Source organism: Carcharhinus amblyrhynchos, chromosome 3, assembly GCF_965287045.1.
Source record: "Carcharhinus amblyrhynchos chromosome 3, sCarAmb.v2.hapA, whole genome shotgun sequence".
Classification (NCBI taxonomy): domain Eukaryota; kingdom Metazoa; phylum Chordata; class Chondrichthyes; order Carcharhiniformes; family Carcharhinidae; genus Carcharhinus; species Carcharhinus amblyrhynchos.
This window is the reverse complement of record NC_137326.1, coordinates 107190009-107216714: the sequence shown is the minus strand read 5'-3', so window position 1 is coordinate 107216714 and position 26706 is coordinate 107190009. Positions and strand designations below refer to the sequence as shown.

The window sequence follows — 26706 nt, the reverse complement described above, 5'->3', positions numbered from 1 at the left end:
ATGTAATTCAAGTGCTTCACGTCATATATATGATCGAGAACAAATTATATTTGAAGTCCATTGAAGCAAATTTGCAATATTCCCCATACTCCAGTGAATAGGGAATGTTTGGTGTGTTGTTGGTTAAAGGGTGAATGTTGACCAAAACAGAAGGAACATTATCTGTTCTTTAAATATTGCCATGTACTCTTTAAATGCCAGAATGTGAGCTGCCCGAATAGTTTAATAACTCCAATAAAAAATGAAACCTCCGACAATACAGCATTCCATCAGTACTGAAGTAGTATTGGACTATGTTGTACTGTTGCAAATTAAACAATATTTTTCAGTCCATCAGAAATGTTGAAGATCACTCTTATTTAACATGTTGTACTTGGCATTATGCAACACGAGTCATTTATAAAATCATTATCTCCAATTACCATTAGTCAATGTTACAGGTGATCCTCTAAGGGGATTTTCCTGGGGGCTTCCGCCTGGTGCCATGTATTGAGCTGAACTCAGCTAATCCATGCTAAAAGAAGTTCTTTATTTGACCAAAATGCATTGGGAGAGAGACAGCTGAAGTCTGTTTGACGTTACAATATGTGTGTAAAACAGATGCACCTTTTTGTAGGTTTGTTTCTCTTGCCCAACCTGTCATCCAAACTGGATGATCTAATCATATTAATACACATTATTTATGTTGGCCAAAAGCATTCTATCTTCTATGAGAATTGGGAAATCATTGGTCAGCTGTACCCAGAAGTTCTTCTCTCCCTCCCCCCTCCCCATTGCCTAGTAACCTTACCGATGCAAATGCGGTAGATTGAAGAATCGCCCTTGCCACCTACAAACCAAGGGAAGCTCCTCTAATCAATATGCTGTATTGTCTGAGGTTTCATTTTCTGATGGAGTTATTAAACTTTTTGGGGCGGCTCACATAGAATTTAGAGATTACATGGCAATATTTAAAGAACAGACAAGGCTTCTATTCACTGCAGCTAGAAGATAAATACCTTCATTCATTTTAAAACCTTGGTAGCTTACAGCTGTATTGTCTCCTACTGATAGTGAACATATTCTGTACCTTATTGTTTCCAAAGAATGTGAGCTGTCTAGTTCTGCTTGTTTCCTACTATGCTTTGGGGCAGCTGTATCTTGGTCAAAGCTTACAAGACATTAAATACATTTTAAATCTACAATACTTATTCAAAATTCTCTACAATTATTTTTACACATATGTCTATTCAGACAATACTTTTGCATGATATATATATTTTAGGCACCTTGTGATTTAGGCACACTGTAATCCTTGTTCTAAACTAGTCTACTTTTTTTGAATAGTCTTCGAAATCCTAGGGGTTTCTGTATCCACTTCTACATCCTCTAATAAATAGGTTTCTTCCAGCCTCTCCAAAAAATAAATCAAGGTCAAAATTTAGTTTTTAACAAATCTCATAGTTTTTATCGCTGAAAAAATATAGTGGTAAAAGTAGCTTGAATCACTGCAATCCAATTCAAAAGCATAAATGGGAATGGCTTCTCCCCACTAGAAGCAAATGACAGAGGTCTGACAAAGGTTCATTCAGATTCGAAATATTGGCTGTATTCTCTCGCCACAGTCAGATTTTCCAGCAATTTCTGTTTTTGTTTCAGATTCTCAGATCTGCAAAATTTTGCGTTTATTGGAAGAGATTGGAGTTTAACCCATTGGGATTTCTGAGAGGAGTTTTGCTGGGGTCAAATATGCACTTCTGAAATCTGTCTTGCCTCCCTCACAGGGCTATATCCCCTCTCAATACCAGAACTCCTCCCTCAGCAGTTAAGTTCCAATGGAGAACATTTTATGTTTCAAAATCAGGTATTGGTGACCTTCAAGTTGCTACATTGAAGATGTCTTTCTCAGACAGCCTGCAGTAGCAGCACAACACCTTCACTGCCCACAACAAGTATGTGCATTACTGAAAAATACAATCTGCATTATTCAGAGCATTGGATATTGAAATAGATGCAGTAATAGTATACTGGGATTCAAATATCATAAGGCTTTCAGGCTTTTGTCTCTGTTTCATCATCTGAATCACATAATTAAATTACCATTTTGTAACTTGCTCTCCAGTCTTGATCATTCTTTGTTTCTCTGCCATGTTCTATTTCCAACGCAGTGTTGACTCTTCTTTGTAATGAAATTCCTTTAAACTATTTATTTGCACAAAAATTGTACTTTTTCTTTCTTTCCAGATCTCCAGTCAATGTTGCTGTTGTGAGTCTTCAAGCATCATGTGACATTTAATGTGAACACTTCTGTTCAGTCTATTTTTTGTATATGTTGACAACTGTAAAATTAAATAAGTTTTGCTGTAATAAAGAAATCAGGTAAACAATAGAAATATTATATAAAAGATGAACAAATGAATGCAGTGTTTGTTCCAGGTCCTAGTTAACATATAAATATCATTAAATATACACGTACTAAAAATATATTTTAAATTGCAGACCATATTGTGTGTACATTTGCTAATAAATCACTGTTAAATAAGTTTTTAAGACAAAAGCACATTGTCAGACTGGGATATAAACATCAATAATTAATGTTAGAATGAAAGAAAAACATGATTGTGATGAATGTTGTCACAATGTGAAACTATATACTTTTCATAATTTATTTAATGATGTATGTTTTGTATTGAAGTCTGGCGTGGCTGTGTTAAAGCCGGTAATAAATTAAATAATTTTTTTCTGTTTGCATTTTTTTAAAGAAAACTAACCATTAAAATCTATCTTGTAGCTTTAACTATTGTGAGAAGGATCATAATTTGAACTCTGCCAATCAGACACATGGCTGGGGTGAGCAAGAGTTAGTATGGTGCAGAAGAAATGTCTACTCCTTTCCCACCCTGGTCAGAGCAACTCAAATGTTAAATTGTAGGTGAGAAGGACACCAACAACCAGATGCCATTGGGGATTTCTTTCAATGTATTGATTGGGCCTCAATACCTTATTAGAGGTCCAGTATATAATTTAAGCCTGAGTAGGGAAGCAGTGTTGTTTTCTTCCCACCTCAGGAGATCTTGGCGTAGTGTTATAATTACTAGACTGTTAATCCAGGAAATTTGAATTCAGCTAATTTTCTGAGGACCTGGGTTCAAATCTTGCCATGGCAGATGGTGGAATTTGAATTCAGTAAAAAATATCTGAATTAAGAATTTACTGATGACCATGAAACCATTGCCGATTGTCAGAAAAACCCATCAAGTTCACTAATGTCCTTCAGGGAAGGAAATCTGTTCTCCTTGTCTAGTCTGGCCTACATGTGACTCCAGAGTCAGAGCAATGTGGTTGACTCTTAACTGCCCTCTGAAATGGCCTACCAAGCAAAACAGTTATCACACCTCTTCAAGGCCAACTAGGGATGGGTAATAAATCTGTCCAGCCAGCGACATCCATGTCCCACAAATGAATTTAAAAAAACTGCCAAGATTTGAAATGGGGGCTACAAAGATCCCAGAAAGTTATTTTTTCCCTATACAGCTTTGGATTGCTGTTTGAGATGTCCACATGAAAATCTTTGGTCTCTCTTATTCCAGGCTCCCTGCTGCCCCCCATTTGGAATTCCTGCCTCAGAAGTCTTGTCTGAATCTTAGTGGCTGTAATCATGGGCTGGACTTTCCATTTGGAGTGAGGTCCCCAACATGGGAGATCAAAAGTGGTTCTAACCCCACAGCATGTGGGAAATAATTCTCGCAAGATTGACCAATTAATGATGAGAGGGGAGATTGCTATCCAGTCAAGAACGACAGGCAGGCTCCTGAGACTGGAGGCCTGATAAGAGATCGTCATCCAGTGGTGAAACATTGGCAATCCCACTAGGCAAAATGGGAGAAAGAAGAGTGAGCACCGCAAGATGGAGGAGGCTTCTGAAGATAGTCAGAAGACTTAAATTTATAAAAGAATCCACAGCTGATTGGTTGTGATTGCGGAAAGGCAACATTTCCATAAGATGTCTGAAAGCCGTAGCTGTGGCTAATCACCATGATGGGTACATAAGGTTTCCTGGGGGGGGGATGATGGGTGATCTCCACCCTTCCTTCCAGGATACTGTCTGTTTCAGCAATGTTTTGGCTGCAGTATGGAGCCTGCTAGCCAAATGGAAATTTTTATTCAGTGCAGGAATAGGGCAGTAATAGGGCCATGCTAGACTATGATCCTGCACTGAGGGATCTCTAAAAACATAGAACATTACAGCGCAGTACAGGCCCTTCGGCCCTCGATGTTGCGCCAACCAGTGGAACCAATCTAGTGACCCTCTAACCTAAACTATTCCAATATTATCCATATGCCTATCCAATGACCATTTGAATGCCCTTAATGTTGGTGAGTCCACTACTGTTGCAGGCAGGGCATTCCACGCCCTTACTACCCTCTGAGTAAAGAACCTACCCCTGACATCCGTCCTATATTGGACATACCACATGAGTTTCTGGCAGCTACTTCCTGTCACCCAAATTCCCATTTCCACCTGCCAAATAGATTCCTACTGAGATTGAGCAGGAGTTAATTTCTGAATATGGAAGTGAATCCCAGGAGGTAAAATCTCACTGGGCTTTGCCATTTGAATTTGTCGTTGACCCTGGTTTCCCATGGACACTGATGTGGCCGGAGTGAAAATTGAAGCAAATGTTCTCGTGTGAAAGAGGTATATGAATAAATAGGCAAAATTCATATGTATTTAGGACATCATACTTCAGAATTGAGGAAATGGACATACGTTCGTTTGACCATTTTTTACCCAGAAAGCGTATATATGGGCAGCACCTGCTGACAGCTTTGACTTCAACAGATGTTTAAAAACAGACTTTGTCTGTGCCATGCACAAAGTGGTTCACTTCACATTAAACAAAGATAACAAAAAATCACTTTTGAAGGAACTTTAAAAGCTTTGTCTCTCCTTATCTATTCAGACGTCATTCTTGCAACTTAGCTCAGCAAATTAGAAAAACGAGACTTCAAACATCTTACATGAAAAGTTTAAAATCACTTCTACAGAAATATAAACAATCGTAAGAAAATGGGAAAGATATTAAGGGCATATTTTAGTGTTGTGACCATATATCTGATTCACAGTACGAATAATAAAACCATTTTAACAATTGAATAATAAGCGCACATCTCAAGGGAAGCATTAATCAAAGAGGTAGCACCCATTGCTGCTAAAGAATGATGTAATATGGCTTAGAAAGGTATAACTGTTCCAGTTCCCTTTTGGAACATCGGAGATGTAGGAGAAGCATACAGGGACAACCCCTTCAATGTTTCTCCAGTTGTCAAGGGGTTGAATATCTTAAAGCGGACAGCTTCTTTGCTGTGATAAAGGGTCAAACTGACTTGAAGTATCAGCTCTATTCTCTCTCCACAGATGCTGTCAGACCTGCTGAGATTTTCCAGCATTTTCTGTTTTTGTTTTAGATTCCAGCATCCGCAGTATTTTGCTTTTAGCCTTCCTATCCAAATGCCAACAACTGATTCAGTGAATTCAGCCGAAACCTTACTTTGAATACCTGTAGATATTCTCAAATTCATATTAGCTATGGCATTGTATTTTAAAAGTTTTATTGGATTCTGTATTAGAACTAAGGCTAATGGGGATTTTCTGTTCATGTCTGCACTGAAACTGGAAATTCTCATCCAAAGCCTACTGACTTTTAAATGGTCTGTCAAATTGTCCGTCCCACCTGTGATGATTCCAGGGTAGTGGCATCAGGTGCATGGGAACATTACCACCTCCAAGTTACGCATCACCCTGATTTGGACATAAGTTCCTTTATTGTCATTGGACCAACTAACTGAAACTCAATACCTAAAATGTGCATTGGCTCAAGAATGAGAGCCACCACCATCACAGGGCAAAAAGAGATGGGCAATACTTGTCTAGCAAGTGACAGTAGCTGAAGATTGGGAAACATTTAGAAACCAGCAGAGGGGGACTAAAAATATCAGGGTGAAATTATAATGAGTAAACTAGCAATGTATATAAATATAGGTAGACTTTTAAAAGCTGTCCCTTAAGAGAATGAGACTGGGGAATTAATAATGAGAAATAGTGCAGACCTTGAACAAGTATTTTGTATCTGTCTTCATGATGGGGGACACAAAAAGCAAGAATGATAGAAAATCAAATGTCAAAAGCTTATTAAACAATTGCTATCGTTGGTTTACGAGCACTGTGTACTTCTACTACACGCGAACTGCCCTGGTTCAAGAAGGCAGCTCACCACCCACTTTCTCGAGGGCATTTAGGAATAGGCAATAAATGGTGGCCTAGGCAATAAATGGTGGCCTAGCCAATGACACTCATCCCAAAGCTCAGAGGAACAGAAGGATCTTGGGTGCTTATTCACAGACTCCTGAACAGAGCAGGTGAAAGAAGGCACATGGGAAATTGCTTTTATCAATCATGATGTAGGGTATAAGAGCAAGGAGATTATGTTGGAACTGTAAAGAATGTTGCTTAGGCCACAAATGGAGTAGTGTGTACAGTTCTGGTCACTCACCATAGGAAGGATGTGATTGCACTAGAGGGGTACAGGTTGTCGCCTGGTATGGAGCTATAGAGGGTAGGTAGGCTTGGATTGTTTTCTTTAGAACAGAGAAGGCTGAGGGGAGAGAGGACATGATTGAGGTGTCTATGATTATGAGGTATGGACAGGGTGAGTTTGAAGCAGCTGTCCCTTGGTTGAGAGGTCAATCATAGGAGGGCTAATTTAGGATGAGGATTTGACAAAAGGATGTGTTTCAACCTTCTCAATCAGTCTCCCATGTGGGACCTTGTCAAAGGCTTTGCTAAAATCCATTTAAAGTAGATCAACTGAACTTCCCTCATCCACACACTTGATCACATTTTTGAAAAATTCTATCAAATTTGTTAGGTACAACCTCCCTTTGACAAAGACATACTGACTATCCCTAATCAACCCATGCCTTTCTAATAGGAAATTAATTCTCTCCTTCAGAATTTTCTCCAATAGTTTGCCTTCCACTGACTCATCAGTCTGTAAGTCACTGCTTCATTGCCATGTTCACCTTCCTGCCACACCTCCCACAGCAACCTGGGATGCAATTCATCCAGTCTTGGGGATTTGTCCATTTTTAAAACTGACAAAGCCTCCACTTCCTATGTCAAACTGCTGAAGGTCCTCACAGTCTCTTTTCCTGCATTCTACACCTATATCCTCCTTCTCCTGAGTGAAGACTGATGAGAAGTATTCATTTAACACCCTTCCAATGTCCTGCAACTTCAGTCTCACGTAGCCCCCCCCTTAGTCCCCAATGGATCCCACTCTTTCCTGGTTAACCTCTTCTTAATAGGAAAATGTCATTAGGAGAAATGTTGGAATCCATTATTAAGGAAATAGTACTGGGGCATCTAGAAAAACAATACATTCAAGTGGAGTCAACATGGTATTGTAAAAGGAAAATAATGTTTGGCAAGCTTGTTATTGAGTGCTTTGAGCAGGATGGATAAAGGTAAACCAGTAAATTTAGTGTATTTGGATTTACAAAAAGCATTTGATATGAGCTGATAATGTTGAGGTGACATATTATCATTGTTAGAGGGCCGTCTGAATGACAGGCAACATGGAGTCAGGACAAATGTGTCATTTTCAGGTTAGAAAGGGTGCCACAGGCATCAGTGCTGGGGCCTCAACTATTTACAATCTATATTAATTTCGTAATGAAGGTACAGTGTGCATTGTTGCCAAATTTGCTGCACACCTGAGTTGGAAAGCAAGTGGTGAGGAGGGTGCGGAGTATTCAATGGGATATCACTAGTTGAAATGAGTGGGGAAAATGTTTGGCCATTGGAATATGTGAGGAAGTGTGCGGTTGTCCTCTTTAGTGTGAAGAAACCAACTAAGGTCGGTGGTGTTGTGGATGGTCTGGAAGGATGGCAAAAGTTGCAGCAGGACATAGATAGGATGCAGGACTGGGCGGAGAAGTGGCAGATGGACTTCAACGCGGATAAATGTGTAGTCGTCCATTTTGGCAGAACCAACGGGATGAACGAGTACACTATCAAGGGCAGAAGTCTGAGTAGTGTTGAAGAGCAGAAGGATCTTGGGGTCCGGGTCCACAGGACTCTTAAATCGGCCTCGCAGGTGGAGGAGGTGGTCAAAAAGGCGTATGGTGTACTGGCCTTCATTAATCGAGGGATTGAGTTTAGGAGTCGGGAGGTAATGCTGCAACTTTATAAGACCCTTGTCAGGCCTCATTTGGAGTATTGTGCGCAGTTCTGGTTGCCTCACTATAGGAAAGATGTAGAAGCTATTGAGAGGGTACAGAGGAGATTTACAAGGATGTTGCCTGGACTGGGAGGCATGCCTTATGAAGTTAGGTTGAGGGAGCTGGGACTCTTTTCCCTGGAGAGACGAAGGATGAGAGGCGACCTGATAGAAGTTTACAAAATGTTGAGAGGAATAGATAGGGTGGACTCTCAGAGGCTATTTCCCCAGGTTGAAATAGTTGCTACGAGAGGACACAGATTTAAGGTGCAGGGAGGGAAGTTCAGAAGTGATGTTAGGGGTAAGTTTTTCACTCAGAGGGTGGTGAGTGAATGGAATCGGCTGCCGTCAGTGGTGGTGGAGGCGAACTCGCTGGGGTCTTTTAAAAGACTTCTGGATGAGTATATGGGGTTTAATGAGATTGAGGGTTATAGATAGGTCTGTAGGTTGGTAGGTGTTGATGTGATCGGCGCAACTCGTGGGCCGAAGGGCCTGTTTGTGCTGTAGTGTTCTATGTTCTATGTTCTATGTTAAATGAAGAGCAGAGTATTATTTAAATAGGGAGAGAGACTGCAGAATGAGTGGCACAAGAGGATGCCCCTGTACATGTAAAGAAAGGTTGAATGCTGGTATAGCAAGTAATTGGGATGGCATGTGTTGGTCTTTATTGCAAAAGGAGATGGAACATAAAGGTAGGGAAGTCTTATTGCAACTGTAAAGGGAATTGCCAGACCGCATCTGAATTATTGAGTTCAGTTTTGGTCTCATTATTTAAGGGGAGATATACTTGTGTTGGTCAGAGTTAAATAAAGGTTCGCTGAGTTAATTCCTTGAATAAAGTGCTTGTCTTCTGAGGAAAGATTGAGCAGGTTGGAATTCATTGGAGTTCAGAAGAATGAGAGCTGATCTTATTAAAGCATCTACTTGAGTAAAAGTCAGATTTCTGAGACCGGTTGTTTAGACCAGAAGTCATGGGGTTGAATTATATATGGACAGTGTTTACGAGGGGTTGACATAGTGCTTGATTTGGGCTACATTTACTGGACAAGATGACCCCTAGTGGCTAGGAAGGTAAGGTACAGACAGATTAATTGCCTCAATTTTCCCAGTTCTAGATTGTCAGAAATAGGGTGTAAATTGAATGATGCATGTCAGGACTCCATGCAAGTTCTGATGCACAGGTGTGCGCTGAAACTACCCAAGAAGTTTGAGCTTCTGATGGGCTGATTCCATTCCCCAATCCTTGTGTAGATATCTCTGAGCCTGGGCCAGATGCATGGCACTTATTTGAATACTTACTCAGGATATGTTAGACTGTTTAATTAGTACCTGGCCTAACTCAGTGGTGAGCAAATGTAACTCAACTGAGCAAAGCCATCAACCCCCTCACCCATGACCACCCTCCTGATCTGACTTCCTGCTCACCAATTCCCCCACCACCTGCACCACCTCCCCCCCCAACTACCTCCCAATCTGATTACTCTCCGAGCAACTGACTACCCCGCTGCCCACTCACCCATTCACTAACTTCCTCACTAGAAGAGTTGGACGACTACTGCCGTGTAAAGGGGATGTGTATTTTTGAGTGATACATCAGTGAGTCCACCTTTTCCTCTTACATTTGAAGCTTTGTCCTTTTATTTTTGGAAAGGATTTTTCAATTGACTAGAAATTCTACAATTTGGAATGAGGTGGAACAAACTGTTTAAAATTGCAAGGCCACCTTCCAACATGAAGGCGAAAAAGCCAACAAGACACTCTCAGGGGAGTGTGAAGAGAGGGACATCTTCTACAATTTGAAGACCACCGAAATTCACTAAGGAAGACACAGTAAAATACTAAGTGCTGAATATTGAATCATGGCTGCCACCAACTGATCCAACCCAAGCCCCTGGAAATACACAATGGGTATTGGGAGAGAAGACATACCCTCTCTCTCTCTCTCTCAGTAACTGCGACATCTACATCTGACTGCATTCACGAAAGCAGGTAGTCCAAATTGGCCACAATGTTGAAAAATCGACAACTCAAGGGCGATCAAAGGACATGTAACTGTATAATCTTTTAATTTCTTTTTTAGGGCTCTAGCTTCCCTTATCATTGATACCTGCATGAGTGTGTGTGTGCCTGGATGACTGCATGAGGGCTGTGTTTTTGATATGTTTTTATTATTCCCTTTTATTAACTACTCCCCCTCTGGTTTAGTAGTTAATAAAATCTGCTTTCTTTAACTCAAGAAAACATTGACTCCTTATGGCTCACAGCTTAAATAATTAAATATGTTTGGATTCAGAAAAGACATATCCTCGTGAAAAAGAAACTCAAATCTTTGTTATGGCTAACAAAGGCAGCTGAACAGAGGAGAGCCAATTCACACCTCATCTGGTTATAACACACAATGCAAAGTTCTAGACAATATTATCTCTCCACTTAAAAAGAAAACACATGAACATTTATAATTTCAGCTACTAACCCATCAATGTAATCATCCATTTTTAACTTTTGCAGCAGCTGGGATTTAATTTTTGCTCGTGCTACCGTGTTGCGAAGTATTTGACATAAAAACTAAGTGCTGGCTGGAAAAGCGCTCAGCGGGTCTGGCAACATCTGTGGAACAGAAAGAAATCTGGGAACAGAAAGAACCTCAAAGTTCTCAGCCACCTGACAAAGGGACAGGCTGTCCCGAAAGCTTGCGGCTTTTGCTACAAATAAACCTGTTTGGACTTTAAACTGGTGTTGTGGGATTTCTTTCTGTTTTATCCCAGTCCAACGCCGGCATCTCCACATCATGACAGTATCTGTGGACAGAGAAAGGAGCAATCGCTTCTCAGTCTTTTGGCTAAGACCAAGTGTAGTATCAACATGCTGTGCTTGGTTGAAGTCATTAAGTTACATTTTAGCTTCATTTGAAGCAATTTTTAAAAGCGGCATCTCGACCTTCTGGCTAAGATGTAAATGTGGTCAAGCTTTGGAAGAGGGACAATGTCTACTCCAATCAGCTTGGATCATGTAAATCAAGCCCAAGACAGGAGGTGAGAGCCCTGTCTTGTCAGCTTTGATCGGGAATGTCTCACTTGTTGAGACTCTGAATTGGACTTGATTTGATTGAATTGGATTAAAAAAAATGGGGGAATTTTCCTGTTCAACCCAAGGGCCTGTTAGCGCGAGTAGGCGGACGCGACCACTACAGACTCAGCTTTATTTTAACGTCGACGGAGGTGCAGTCAGGACATACAACAGAATTGTCCCGAAAGCACTCTAAAGGCCCGCCACAATGGGCTACAGTTATACTCAAACTTTGACACATTGTATGATTCAAATGTTAATGTTTTGTTTACAGTATTTGACTCTGACCATTCTGTTTTGATGTTTTCAAGTATTGTAATGATGTTTATAAGTGTGTGTTAATTGTTTATGTTTGATGGGTTTATCAATGGTCTAGAATCTCCGGGGTTTGAACAATGGGTGTTTGGCTGATCTCAGGAAGTCTGTGAGGCCAGGGAGGCTTCCTTAGTTATATTAATCCTTAGGTGTCTCCATAGAGGTTTACTTGATTAGATCAGAGATCAGAGAACTTGATTAGATGGTGGTGTACTTTAATTTAGTTTCTGTTGGTGCAGTCCTGTCCAATTCCCTTTGTGTGCTAGCCCTCATTTGCATTTTAAAAACATGTCTTTTTGCCTGCTTGTCTGGATCTGTTCCCTTGTGATCTTTAGTGGGGAGGTTCTGAGTGCAGCTTTAGTCTGCTTCCATATTGTGTACCCAATTTCAGAAAATTTGTTGTCCGATAACAGGGCGGACCATCGAAAGATCCATTAACCTTGGGATTGATTTTCCGGTTCAGCCCGAAAATCCTGGCCAATGTTTCAAGTCCAATATGGCTCTTCTTTGCAACGTTAATTCTGATTCTCTCTCCACAGATACTGCATTTTCCCAATATTTTCTAGCTTTATTTCAAATCTCCAGCAGCTGCAGTGTTTAACAAGCATTTGGTTGATTTAATTATTGCCTTTCCATTGTAGCCCAAGTATTTAAAGCAATGGCTTTTCTCTTCTCAATGTCAAAGCCAAAAATTATGGGCTTGATTTTTATACCGTATATACAGTAAGATTCTAGACGCTGAGGGCGTATTTCTCCTCTCGGGGCTATTGAAAACTAGGGGGCACAGTTTCAAAATAAAGGATCTCCCATTTAAGACAAATGTGGAGGAATTTCTTCTCACAGAGGATCATTGGCCTTTGAAATTCTGTACTCTAAAGAATAGTGGAGAATGTGGCATTGAGTACTTTGAAGACTATGTTAGATAGATTTTTGATCAAAAGAGATTTGAGGGTTATGGGGAGGTGTAGGTAGGAATATGGAGTTAAAGCCACATCAAGTCTGCCGTAATCTTATTGAATGAGGGAACGAATGGCCTACTCCTGCTCTTATTTTTTTATGTCCTTATCAAATTTACATCTTCAAATGAATTAAAACAGATTTTTTTGTAGTATTTTACTTTAACAAGAGATTGAAAATTCTTATTATGTGGTAGGGATTATCCGATCTCATGAATGTCTGTCCTGCTGCAAGTGAGAACAGCCAAAACTCCATTCACTGTCAGCGACAATGGAGAATCCCAGCTGCGAGTGAGGATGGAGGTTTTTGGCCACTGTGTTTAATTGGTGATATGGTGTGTGGAACAAAGATGCCCCTTTAAATTAACCCTTGAGTTTCTGGTTCATGACAATAGTAGAACGTGATTATAATGTTCATTCAAATCACAAAATACGAATACAAAATACTCATGGAAAACTTTGTTAGAAGACAACACTATTTGTAAAACAAAACACTAATGTCTTGGTTAAGGACTACTTTCTTGCATATGGAATATTAAGATGAACACTGACCTGTGCCTTCAACTTCCCACAGTGAAATTTTGATCTTAACTTGCACAGTTTAGCTAGAGGCCAATAAATTATTAATTTTCCATTGCAAACATTGCGTGGTTTTGACCTCCAACTAGCTAATTATTTTAGCAAACGCAGAAAGAAATGACTCCTGGGAGAGGATGCAGTTCAGATCGGTACATCTTCATGGGCCATTAGCAAAGAATCTCTGGAGGCTGGCTGTAAAGTGACATTGCCGAGACTTTGAACTTTGAAGTTCCCCACTAACGGCGTAATGAGCTGAAGACATGCCTTTTCACCTCAAAGACAAGTGACTATTTTTTATTTATCAGTCTCAAACAGGCTTGCATTAACACTGCAATGAAGTTACTGTGAAAATCTCCTAGTCACCACATTTCTGTTTGGATACACTGAGGGAGAATTTAACATGGCCAATGCACCTAACCTGCTGGACTATGGGAGGAAACTGGAGCACCCAGAGAAACCCACGGAGAACGTGCAGCCTCTGCACAGACAGTGACCCAAACCAAGATCGAACCCGGGTCCCTGGTGCTATGAGGCAGCAGTGCTAACCATTGTGCCACTGTGCCATCCATTATGATTATTATGACTATTATGATTTTAAATACTTTAAATACCTCACTCACTTTAATAAACTTTTACCCAGTGTTCTCTCCTAGTCATACTATCCCAATAAGTAATCAAATGTATAAAAAGGCACATCAGACAGTCTCCGATTAATAGACAGCACAGGCCCACTTCAAGTTAGATGGAGTTGTCATAGAGACATGGAAATGGATCAGCTTCCAACACAGATTTTCCCTTTAATATTGTGGTGGATTCCACAACAATTGTAGCCATGAATGGAAGCCTTTGCATGCAATCTTGCAGATACTCAGCTAAGTCTTTATTGGAGAACAGGTTTTCTGGATAATGAACCATTAGCTGATGGAAGTCCATATAGACCAAACAAGAAGTTTCTTCAAAAGGTTAGCACAGAAAGACTCTGACACTCCAGTCAGAAAGGACACCCGTCTCTTCCCCTCTTCTGGAGTGAATTTAGTGAATTTTGTCAGCCAGCTACGTGAGTCTAAACCACAGTGGCAGCAATGATACTTTGTACAAGTCCAAAAGGGGTCAGATGTCCCTGCCACAGTAAAGTGAATAGAGTTGTTTAGACTTCTGCTTTTTAACAGGTGAAACAAATAAGAATAATCTAAGCAATACATTTTGTGGAAATTTCAGTCTTTACTATGGAATAAATATCAATTTAAGCAATAGATTTCTGTCAGATAAGAAACAGGGCTTCAATGACCCTGGTCATGTTCACCGATTTTTAAAAAGATGCCAGCAACAAAAATATGAAAATATAAAAACACAAGATAACAAGTTAACTAAAATATTTCAGGCTATGTCTGTATCTTCCTGTCAATTTAGGAATGTTCAGAGTTGATGAAGACAGTTTGGTACTTAATCCAAATCCCCACACACACACTATCTGGATTCATAGGCATGGGCATCTCGGCCAGGAGCTGGTGCCTCCAGAAGAGAAAAGGAAACAGAGGGAAATCACTGAATTTCTTGTTAATGGTCCCTGTTTCACCCAACCTCAATTCACACAAAAGGATTAAAATATTATCAGTGACACAAACTTCTAATTGGAGAGTTCGTAATGGATTAAACCTCATGGTTTCCTTACAGGCAATGGGAACAAGGTTACTCAGGGAAGTTTAAAACCTGGCCATTTCAATCCTCTCCTTATGCTGCAACATTAAAATACATCTAAAGTCTAAACCTGCCAGGTTGTGATCTATGGCAAATAGTACTTCTTTCTTCCAAAAAATATCCTAAGATCATGGAGAATAAACTACATTATTTGTGGTTACTTGCAAAATAATTAACATGCTGTAAAGCAAACAGAAGAGGACATGTGCTATCTGCCACAACCTTGTTTTAAGTTATGTATGATTATAGTAGTGCCAATTCAGAATGGACAGGCTCTTATTAAATTGTTGGGTTGCATACCTTGAAAAAAAATAGCCCCAATAACAAACAGCCAGGAATGAGGCACTACAACCACCCACTAATGAACGATATGCAAAAATGCAAGCTTGCTGTCAATGATAAGTCATTTAATATTTTTGTTTTTCTATTTTTAAACAGTGAACATTAAAATAAGAACTTAGATGACCAGTTTCACACTGCCAATGATGCAGAGCAATACCAATGTTGCAAGCTCCAATATAAATGATTCAAAAATGGAAAAATCGCAGTCAGTTACCACAAAGTTTCCAGATAAAAGCCGAACCAGGTTTCCTCCCTTTGAAGAAAATGGATTAAGTAGCTCTCCTTATTTATTGTGAAATGCCAGCTGGAAAGGAAGTTAATAATGGAGTGCCAATCAGGGCTTACAGTACTTGTCTAGACCACTCTTACAAGTGTATAAAAATCTCAAGTCTGACAATAGATTGTTGCTGAATTAACAGTTAAAAGAGCATGACAACCCGAAGTAGGCCACAGATTTATAATTCCATTGTCAGTCCAACTTCCACAAGCATCTGGGATTGATCACTCTCTCTTTGAACATTTAAAAACATTAACAAACTTTGATTGCCCAGTGACATTCCTGAGGAACATCTTGGGAAAGGTAGCTAAGGTATTTAATCAACACACTGGAACTAGCCACAATACCTACGTAATTCAGGCATTTCCAGGTTCCCAAGCTTGTTACTCTCACCATGCACCTTCTAGACTGGATTCTTGGCGACAAGGGCTATCCGCTGAAGAGGTAGCTAATGATTCCAGTGAGGAACCTGAGGATAACCTAAACCATTCAGCAGATTATATGGACATATGAATTAGGAGCAGGAGGAGGCCCCTCGAACCTGCTCCACCATTCAATAAGACAAGACTGATCTGATTATAATGTCATCTCCAATTCCCACTTATCCCCATAACCTTTCATCCCCTTGCCTACCAATAATCTACCTCTGCCTTAGAAACATTCAAAGACTCTGCTTCACTTGCCTTTTGAAGAGTTCAAAAACTCAGAATCAGCCTCATCTCTGTCTTAAATGGGTGACCCCCGAATTTTTAAATTGTGTCCCGTAGTTCTAGATTCTCCCTCAAGAAGAAACATCCTCTCAACATCCACCCTGTCAAGACCTGTCAAGGGGAAAGCAGCAACAGTCCAATTTAGAACATAGAACATAGAACATTACAGCGCAGAACAGGCCCTTCGGCCCACGATGTTGCGCCGACCAGTTAAAAAAAAACAATGACCCACTAATCTAAACCAATCCCTTTTCGTCCACAAACCTATCCACGGATCTCTTAAACGCCCCCAAACTAGGCGCATTTACAACTGCAGCAGGCAGGGCATTCCAATCCCTCACCACCCTCTGGGTAAAGAACCTACCCCTGACATCCGTCCTATAACTACCCCCCCTTAATTTAAAGCCATGCCCCCTCGTGCTAGCTTTCTCCATCCGAGGAAAAAGGCTATCACTATCCACCCTATCTAAACCTCTAATCATCTTATATGTTTCAATAAGATCCCCTCTTAACCGCCTTCTTTCTAGCGAAAACAACCCCAAATCCCTCAGTCTCTCCTCATAGGACCTCCCCTCCATACCAGGCAACATCCTGGTAAACCTCCTCTGCACCCTCTCCAAAGCCTCCACATCCTTCCTGTAATGTGGGGACCAGAACTGCACACAATACTCCAAGTGCGGCCGCACCAGAGTTGTGTACAGTTGCAACATGACGCTGCGACTCCTAAATTCAATCCCCCTACCAATAAACGCCAAGACACCGTATGCCTTCTTAACAACCTTATCTACTTGATTCCCAACTTTCAGGGATCTATGTACACGTACACCTAGATCCCTCTTGCACTACAGTTGGCTCTGTTACACAGGGAGGAGTAAAAAGTGTGGAAACGCAATAGTTACAGGGAATTCAATTGTTAGGTGTCTGTACGGCTGCAAACAAGACTCCAGGATGCTATGCTGCCTCTCTAGTGCAAGGGCCAAGGATATCTTGGAACGGTTACAGGATGTTCTGAAGTGGGTGGATGAACAGCCAGTGGTCGTGGTACACATTGGTACAAATGACATAGATAGAAAATGGGATGAGGTCCTAAAAGCAGAATGTAGGGAATTAGGACATAAGTTGAAAAATAGGGCCTCAAAGGTAGTGATTGCAGGATTACTGCCAGTGCCACATGCCAATCCAAGTAGAAAAAGCAGGATATATTGGATGAATGCATGGCTGAAGAGATGGTGTGAGGAGGAAGGTTTCTGGGATATTGGAACTGGTTCCGGGGAGATAGGACAGGTACAAACTGGACTCGTTACACCTGGATGAGTATTTACTAGAGTGGTTGGGAAGGACTAGTATGGCAGGGGGTGGGAACTTATGCAAGGAGTTAGAGGAGGCAGAATTAAGGGCGAGAACAAAAGACACTAAGGGGGATAAGAAGTGACAAGCAGAGAAATCAAGGGCCAGAGTCAAACAGGGCCGTGGTGAAAAATAGTGAGAAGCAGAAAAGTAATATTCAAACGGCAAGCCTGAAATCTTTGTGCCTTAACACATGGAACATTCACAATAAAGTGGATGAACTAATCATTGCAAATAATGTAAATGGGTAAAATGTAGTCAGGATTACGGAGATATGGTTGCAGGATGACCAGGGATCGGAACTGAGCATCCAGGGATATTTTGTATTGTGGAAAGACAGATTAAAAAGGAAAAGGTGGCGGAGTTGCATTGCTGCTTAAAGAAGAAATGAACACAATAGTGATGAAAGATATTACCTTGGATGATGTGGAATCCATATGGATAGAGCTGAGAAAAACTAAAGGGCAAAAAAATTTGTGAGAATTGCGTATAGACCCCCAAACTATAGTGGTGATGTTGGGAGTGGCATTAAACAGGAAATTAGAAGGGCATGCAATTAAAAAAATCTGTAATTATTGGCAATTTTAATCTGCATATAGATTGGGCAAATCAAATTAGTTGCAATACCTTAGAGGAATTCGTGGAGTATATACGGGGTAGTTTTCTGGGCCAATATGTTGAGCAATCAACTAGAGAAGAGGTAATCTTAGATTAGGTATTGTGTAATGAGAAAGGAATAATTGGAAATCTAGTTCTGTGAGGCTCCTTGGGAATGAGCAAGCATAATATGATAGAATTCTTCAGAGACTAGGGTTCTGAATCTTAACAAAGGAAACTATGGTGGTATGTGATGTGAGTTGGCTATGATGGATTGGGAAATGTAACATAAAGGGATGACGATGGATGGGCAATGGCAAATATTTAAAAAGTGCATGGGTGAACTGCAACAATTGTTTATTCCTGTCTGGCACAAAAGTAAAATGCAAAGGTGGCCAATTACGGCTCACAAGGGAAATTAGACATGGTATTAGATCCAAAGAAAAGGCATATAAATTGGCCAGTAAAAACAACTGACCTGAGGATTGAGAGGAGTTTAGAATTCAGCAAAGGACAACCAAGGGATTGATTAAGAAGAAGGGGAAAGTCGAGAACAACGGTAAGATAGCGGGGGACTTAAAAAATAACTGTAAAAGCTTCTAAAGATATGTGAAGAGAAAAAGATTGATGAAGATAAATGTAGATCCCTTACAGTCAGAAACAAGACAATTTATAATGAGGAACTAAAATATGGCTGTCTTCACAAAGGACAACATATATAATGCAGCAGAAATATTGGAGAACACAGAGTTCAGTGAGAGGGAGGAACTGAAGGAAATCAGTCGGGAAATTATGTTGGGGAATTACTTTTGGGAATGAAGGCTGATAAATCCCCAGGGCCTGATAATCCACATCCCAAAGTACTTAAGGAAGTGGCCCTAGAAATAGTGGATGCTTTGGTGGTCATCTTCCAATATCCTATAGACGCTGCAACAGTTTCTACAGATTGGAGGGTAGTTAATGTAACCCCACTATTTGAAAGGGGAGGTAGAGAGAAAACAAGGAATTATGGACCAGTCTGGCTGAGTAGTGGGGGAAATTCTAGAGACCATTAACAAAGATTTTATAGCAGAACATTTGGTAAACAGTGGCAAAATCAAAGTGAGTCAGCATGGATTTATGAAAAGGAAATCATGCTTGACAAATCTTCTGGAACTCTTCAAGGATGGATCTAGTAGAATTGACAAGGGGGAGCCAGTGGTTTATTTGGACTTTCGGAAGGCTTTCGACAAAGACCCAAATAAGAGATTAGTGTGTAACATTAAAGTGTGTGGGATTGCGGGTAATGCGTTGAGATGGATAGAAACATGGTTGGCAGACAGGAAACAAGGGCTGGAATTCTCCAGTTGTCCATGCCCCACTGTCACTGCCAGCAAGGATGGAGAATTACATCGACACTCAGCCAAAACTTTGCACATTGCAGCTGGTAGGAGATTCCTGGCTGCGAGCATGGTTGGAGAATACGGCCAAAAGAGTAGCAATAAATGGGTCTTTTTCAGAATGATGTGGGTATGCCAGCGTTGGACTGGCGTAAACACAGTAAAAAGTCTGACAACACCAGGTTTTAGTCCAACCTATTTATTTAATAATATTTGATACGTTGCAAGAAAGGATGTCCCGAAGCATGGTACATTGGGGAGACCATGCAGACGCTACGACAACGGATGAATGAACATCGCTCGACAGTCACCAGGCAAGACTGTTCCCTTCCTGTTGGCGAACACTTCAGTGGTCACGGGCATTCAGCCTCTGACCTTCGGGTAAGCATTCTCCAAGGCGGCCTTCACGACACACGACAGCGCAGAGTCGCTGAACAGAGACTGATAGCCAAGTTCCGCACACATGAGGACGGTCTCAACAGGGATCTTGGGTTCATGTCGCACTATCTGTAACCCCCGTAACTTGCCTGGGTTTGCAAAACCTCACTTACTGTACTGTCTGGAGACAATACACTAAGAGAGGGGATTAAGGGTTATGGGGAGAGGGCGGGAAAGTGGAACTGAGCCACAACAGATCAGCCATGATCTTATTGAATGGCGGGGCAGGCTCGAAGGGCTAGATGGCCTACTCCTGCTCCTATTTCTTATGTTCTTATGTGATCAGTGCTCCTTCCACTCACATGATCAGCCACTTCAGGTCTTGAACAGCAGGTTAGGTGTAAGGATTCGCATTCTAATCAGTAATCTCTAAACTGTCTGTGCTTTATATGCTCTGTCTGAGGCCAGAACTCTCCATTCACCTGACGAAGGGGCTAACCCGAAAGCTTGCGAGTATATTATCAAATAAATAGGTTGGACTAAAACCTGGTGTTGTCAGACTTTTTACTCTTTTTCAGAATGGCAGGCAGTGACTAGTGGGGTACTGCAGAGATCAGTGCTAAGACCCCAGCTATTCACAATACATATTAGTGATTTAGATGAGAGAACTAAATGCAATATCTCCAAATTTCCAAATGATACAAAGCTGGATGGGAGGGTTAGCTCTGGGGAGGATGCAAGATATTTCAGTGCGATTTGGACAAGCTGAGTGAGCTGGCAATTACATGGCAGAGCAGTATAATGTGGATAGATGTGAGGTTATCCACTTTGGTAGCAAAAACAGGAAAGCAGATTACTATCTTAATAGCTATAAATTGAGAGAGAGGAATGTTTAATGAGACCTGAGTGTCCTTCTACACCAGTTGTTGAAGGTAAGCTTGCAGGTACAGCAGATGCTAAAGAAGGCAACTGGCAGGTTGGTCTTCATAGAGAGAGGATTTGAGTACAGGAGAATTAAATTAAACAGGGCCTTGGTGAGGCCACACCTGGAATATTGTGTGCAGTTTTGATCTTCTTAACTGAGGAAGGATGTCCTTGCTATAAAGGGAGTGCAGCAAAGCTTTACCAGACAGATTCCTGAGATGGCAGGACTGAGGAGAAATTGAGTTGGTGCAGATCATATTCACTGGAATTCAGAAGAATGAGGGGGATCTCATACAAAGCTATAAAATTTGACAGGACTAGTTAGGTTAGATGCAGAAAAGATGTTCATAATGCTGGGGGAGTCCAGAACCAAGGGTCATAGTCTAAGGATAAGGTGTAAACTTTTCAGGACCGAGGAAAAATGTCTTCACCCAGAGAACAGTAAGCCTGTGAAATTCACGACCACAGAAAGCAGTTCAGGCCAAAATAAGGTGGCCAAAATTCTCTGGCCATTCACACCCTGCCGCCACTGCTCAGCCAATCTCCATTCACTGAAGTGCGACCACAGAATCCCAGCTGTGAGTGAGGTCGGAGAATCTGGCCCTGTACATTTTCAAACTCTTGGGGTGAAAAGGATCAAAGGATGTGGGGGGCAGGCGGGATCAGGCTATTGAATTGGATGATCAGCCATGATCATACTGAATGGCGAAGCAGGCTCAGAGAGCAGAATGGTCTCCTCTTACTCCTATTTCCTGTGTTCCTATGACTAATCAGGATCTTTTTTGTTTCAAGAAGTTCACCTCTCATTCTTCGAAATGCCAATGGATACAGGCTTAGCTAATTTCTAATCTTAAATTAAGCTGTTTTTGTTTTATTACACCAGCAGGTGTGATTATCTCTGCTCTCCTAAAGATTGAAATAAGTTGAAATAAGTTAATGAACTTTGGACTTTCAGATGTGTAATATTTGTTTAAACACTGTTTACGATTGAAGTCATTAACTTGCTTCAGTACCAGGCTTCATTGGTCTGAATTGTTTAATGGCAGTTTTGCTCGCTGTTAAAATGAAACCCGATGCTTTCAATGTATTTACAGTAATTTACTTCAGTAAAAATGAAATCAAACTCATTTAAAAATTGGCTGTGAGTGTTAAACAGAAGCAGTTTATTCCTTGTGTATAATTTAATGATGTTAATAGATATGGATGCAGGTGGCTCTGTTTCAACTGATACCAGCAGTAAATCAACATGGCAATCAGCTCAAATTAAAGACAAGCAGTACACTGCTTCTTTATAGAGGCAGGATTATCACCAGAGCCTCTTCAGAACCACAATGAGGTTCAGTTTTTGAAAGTGCGATTGTTGGAAAATGTGGTACTGTTTGGGCTCTCAACAACAGCAAAAGACCCCAAAGACCTTTTTAAAAATCATTCATGGGATGTGAGCATCGTTGACTAGGCCAGCAATTGTTGCCCATCAGTAATTGTCCTTGGAAAGGTGTTGATGAGCTGCCTTCTCAAACCACTGAAGCCCATGTGGTGTAGGTACACTCCCCAGTGCTGCTATTGAAGGAGTTCCAGGATTCTGACCCCTCAACTATGAAGGAATGGCGAATTTCCAATTTAGACTGGTGAGTGGCTTGGAAGAGAAATCCCAGGTGGTGTTCACATGTATCTGCTGCCCTTATCCTTCTAGGTTGGAAGGTTGTTGTCTAAAGACTTTTAGTAAGTTCCTGCAGTGCATCTTGTAGATGGTACACATTGTGAATGGAGTGCCAATCAAGTGGGCTGCTTTGTTCTGGATGGTGTTGAGCTTCTTGGTTATTGTTGGAGCTGCACCCATCCAGGCAAGTACAGTATTTCATTACAATCCTGACTTGTGCTCTGTATATAGTGGACAGACTTTGGGAAGTCAGGAGATGAGTTACTCGCCGCAAGATTCCCAATATTGTAGCCACAATATTTATATGGCTAGTCCAGTTCAGTTTCTGGTCAATAGTAACCCCCAGGATATTAACGGTGGCAAATTCAGCAATGACACTGCCATTGAATTTCAAGAAATAATGGCTAAATTCTCCAATATTGGAGATGGTCATTGCTTAGCACTTGTTTGGTGTAATGTTACTTCCACTTGTCAGCCCGAGCCTGGATGTTGTCCAGGTCTTGTTGCATTTGGAAATAGACTGCTTCACAATCTGAGGAATGACGAACGACACTGAACATTGTGCAATCATCAATGAACATGCTCACTTCTGACCTTATGATGGAAGGAAGTTCATTTATAAGCAGCTGAAGATGGCTGGAATAGGGCACTGCCCTGAGCAACTCCTGCAGAGATGTTCTGGGTCTTAACAACTACAACCATCTTCCTTTGTGCCAGGTATGACTTTCTGATTCCACCTGATTGAATCCTGTTTTACTAGGGCTCCTTAATGCCACATTTGGTCAAATGCTGCCTTGATGTGAAGGACAGCCACTCTCACCTTCCTGTATGAAGGCCTCTAGTTGAAGCATTGGAAAATCTTGGTGCCTGCTATTGTGCCATGCGGTGCCATTCTTGTGTCTTTGCCACATGAGTATCAGTTGTAGAATGATTTACAGCACCAATGTGTGCCTCTCCTTTAAGAGATACAGGCTGCTTTTATTAAGTGGTTCTTCAGGATTTTGCCAGGTCTGCTCTGTAGCCCACTGGACAGTGCAGGCTGTACACTACAATCATTTAAATCAGGAGGCTGTCCAATGCTTGCATGCTGCCCGCATTAGAAGAAATCTGCACAGTGCAATCCCACAGTACCATCCCCAGATCCTGTCCAGTTTTGCTGCCAAAGATCATTGAGTCACAGCTGTGTTTATTTAACAATAATGCAGAGATGCTGGCATTGTACTGGGGTGGGCACAGCAAGAAATCTCACAACACCAGATTAAAAACAGCTTCTTTCCTACTGCCATCAGACTTTTGAATAGACATACCTCGCATTAAGTTGACCTTTCCCTACACCCTAGCTATGACTGTAACACTACATTCTGCACTCTCTCATTTCCTTCTCTATATACTGTGTTTTTTGTCTGTATAGTGCACAAGAAATTATACTTTTCACTGTATACTAATGCACATGACAATAATAAATCAAATCAAGTCTGACAGGTTTCTTTGGAATCAGGAGCTGTTGGAGCACAGCTCCTTCATCAGGTGAGGTACCTCTCCACTCAGCTGATCTGATGAAGGAGCAGCACTCCAAAAGCTTGTGATTCCAAATAAACCTGTTGGATTTTAACCTGGTGTTGTGAGACTTCTTACTACTTAATTATAACCTCATCAGGATCTTACATGTTTCAATCAGTTCACCGCTTACTCTTCTAAACTCCAGCGGCTACAAGCTTAGCCTCTCCTCAGAAGCTGTTCATCAGACTGGTGACTGGGGCTAGTCTTTCTTGAAAATGGGCAGCATGGTGGCACACTGGTTAGCACTGGTGCCTCACAGCGCCAGGGACCCGGTCGGTCTACAGAAATAAGGCCTGGGTGGTTGGTGCAGACTAGATGGGCTGAATGGCAGCCTCCTGCACTGCAGGGATTTGATGGATTCTGTTCTATGATCAGTGTGTGTGTGTGGGAGAGGGGTGGGGAGGGGGGGGGGGGGAGTGTTCCTCCCCCCAGAAACCTAACAAAAGAATCCAGAATTATGAAATTAAAAAAACTTGGCAAAAGAACATTGCTGGGGCGTTACTGTCCTTGACTCCTGTGTAACAAAAAAGAGGTGTGAAGTTGATTGCAGTGGGTTAGTGCTTGCTGACTTTTTACTGAATGTGGCTGGAGTTGGCCTTTTTTGCATGTTGACAGATATGGGAACAGGTGCTTTAAGAAGAGGGAGCTGTAAAAGGCGTTCCCAGGAAATTTTTTTTTTATAAAAGAGGAGCAGCCTGGAGGTGGTTTGGCAGGTTCATCGCGGAGGCAATCCTCTCACTCGCACTACAAAGCAGCCGGGGTGTGTAACTCCAGCAATGGGCACCTTCATCGGGCACATCTCGCCGGGTCTGGCTTTCCTGTCCTTCGGCGTCCTCTACGCTTTCAAGTTCTCCCTGATGGTGCTTCGGGGCGAGGGGATCGAGCTGGTGTCCCCGCCTCGGCAGCCGGGACTCCGGGGCTGCCTGAAGCGGATCCCCGCTGAGGGGGTGATGAAGATCCTGTACGGGACCCTGGCAATGCTGGCGGAGTTCTTCTACCCGCCGGGAGTGTACAAGCTGAGCCTGTACAACAGGGAGAAGCCTGACCTCCCATTCATTCACCCCAATGAGTGGCAGCACGCCACCATGTACTCCTACTTCGCCGTGAGCGGCTGGGTGGACGTCCTGAGCCAAGCCTGCCTGCCCAGGCGCCTCTACCTGCTGGAGAGCATTGGCATCGCCCTGCCCTTCTACATCGAAGCCCTGCTCCTGTACTCTCACATGCACGGCAAGGAACGGGTGGAGAACTCGGTGCACACGCTGCTGCTGCTCGCCTGCTGCCTGGTCTGCCTGATCCTCACCGCCGAGATCTGGAGACCCAACGACCGCGTCCTGTGGTTCGCCAAGACCTGCCTGGTGATGACCCAGGGCACCTGGCTCCTCCACGCCGCCTTCATCCTCTACAGACCCTTCAGCGGCCGAGCCTGGCGGAGCGACGACGTGGCCAACCTCATGTTCATCACCAGCTTCTTCTGCTGGCACATCGCGCTCAACATCGTGCTGCTGCTGGCCATCTTCTGGCTGACTGCGCTGTGGCACCGCCGCTGCTCCTGGCGTGCGGCTCTCCTGGACACCCAGCCCAGCTTCCCGCTGAAGCGGCCCGACGCTGCGGGCCACCCATCGGAATATGGCAAACTCCAGGCTGCAGAGGAGGAGACGCGATTGCTCCAAGAATGTGACTTTTAAATGTTGCCCGGCACCAATTGCAACTTTAGTAGGAGCGCCAGTAGTCCAAACCACACAAAAGTTCAATTTCAACTCCCATCATTGAGCTCCAACTCAGACAGATTTAAGTATTTCCTGATTTTTTTTTGCTTACAGTCAGGCAGTTAAGAAATCTACTAAGAAAGGTATCAACAGTGTGTCTCTTTTAACTTTTCAGACGCATCGCACTGGAAGAAATAATATTTAAATTTAGTCATGTTTCCTCTTTGTTAATGAAAAATATAGTATTTGGAAATTTATAAGGCTATCTGGCTAGAATTGTGATGCTTTGCAGACTGAATGTTTACCAGCTACTTTAGTGGCTCACTTCATTATTTATTCCACACAACTTGAATTATCTGGATTCACCGAACCTTCCGCTTATGAACCATTCACATATTGAATGTATCTTTTCCCCCTTTGAGAACTTCCCCCTTGTGTCCGAAAGATATTGGGTAGAAATTTATCTTGGATGGGTATTTAAAACGGGTGATAGTGAATTGGGTTTGATTTGTACCCCATCTGATTTACTTCTCCATTGAAGTCAATAGGGGTGCAAAACAAGCTGTCACTTTGTTATTGCTGATTTTACACGGTACACATTTAGACTGCATTGACTCTTTCCACAGGCAGCACTTCACAGAATCAAAGTGTCCCTACAGTCCAGAAGGAAGCCATTCAGCCCATCAAGCCTGCACCCAGTCTCTGACAGAGCATTCTACCCAGACCCTCGCCCCCCCCCCCCCCACCTTATCCATGCAACCCTCTTTTATCCATAATAATAATTGTTCATGTTGGTCTTGTTTAATTGACGGCACAGTGGTTAGCACTGTTGCCTCACAGCCTCATGGACCCTGGTTCGATTCCTTGGCCTGGGTCACTGGCTTTGCGGAGTCTGCACGTTCTCCCTTTGTTTGCATGGGTTTCCTCCTGGTGTTCCAGCTTTCCCCCCAC

General features: G+C 42.0%; 2 protein-coding genes and 1 non-coding gene across 5 annotated transcripts in view; all 3 read left to right on the top strand.

The window, feature by feature from the left end:
- The window catches only part of LOC145340995 (major facilitator superfamily domain-containing protein 8-like), a 62725-nt gene extending 59985 nt beyond the window's left edge, over positions 1–2740 (top strand). Inside the window, exons 13-14 of one of the 3 annotated variants that reach the window (XR_013886327.1) lie at positions 1639–1931; positions 2224–2739. The gene's annotated coding sequence lies outside the window, so the exon portion shown is untranslated. Of the gene's footprint in view, positions 1–1638 lie in introns of all 3 variants that reach the window. The other 2 variants (XM_080185641.1, XM_080185643.1) reach the window with 2 other exon arrangements.
- An 8340-nt stretch (positions 2741–11080) lies between these two features.
- LOC145341610 (U2 spliceosomal RNA) lies at positions 11081–11279 on the top strand. Its single transcript, XR_013886385.1, has one exon. It is a non-coding gene; the product is annotated as a U2 spliceosomal RNA (small nuclear RNA).
- Positions 11280–24793: 13514 nt separating this feature from the next.
- LOC145341479 (transmembrane epididymal protein 1-like) lies at positions 24794–26489 on the top strand. Its single transcript, XM_080186445.1, has one exon. It carries the CDS (start codon positions 24826–24828, stop codon positions 25732–25734), a length of 909 nt encoding a protein of 302 aa, XP_080042571.1. The 5' UTR covers positions 24794–24825; the 3' UTR covers positions 25735–26489.
- Positions 26490–26706: the final 217 nt, after the last annotated feature.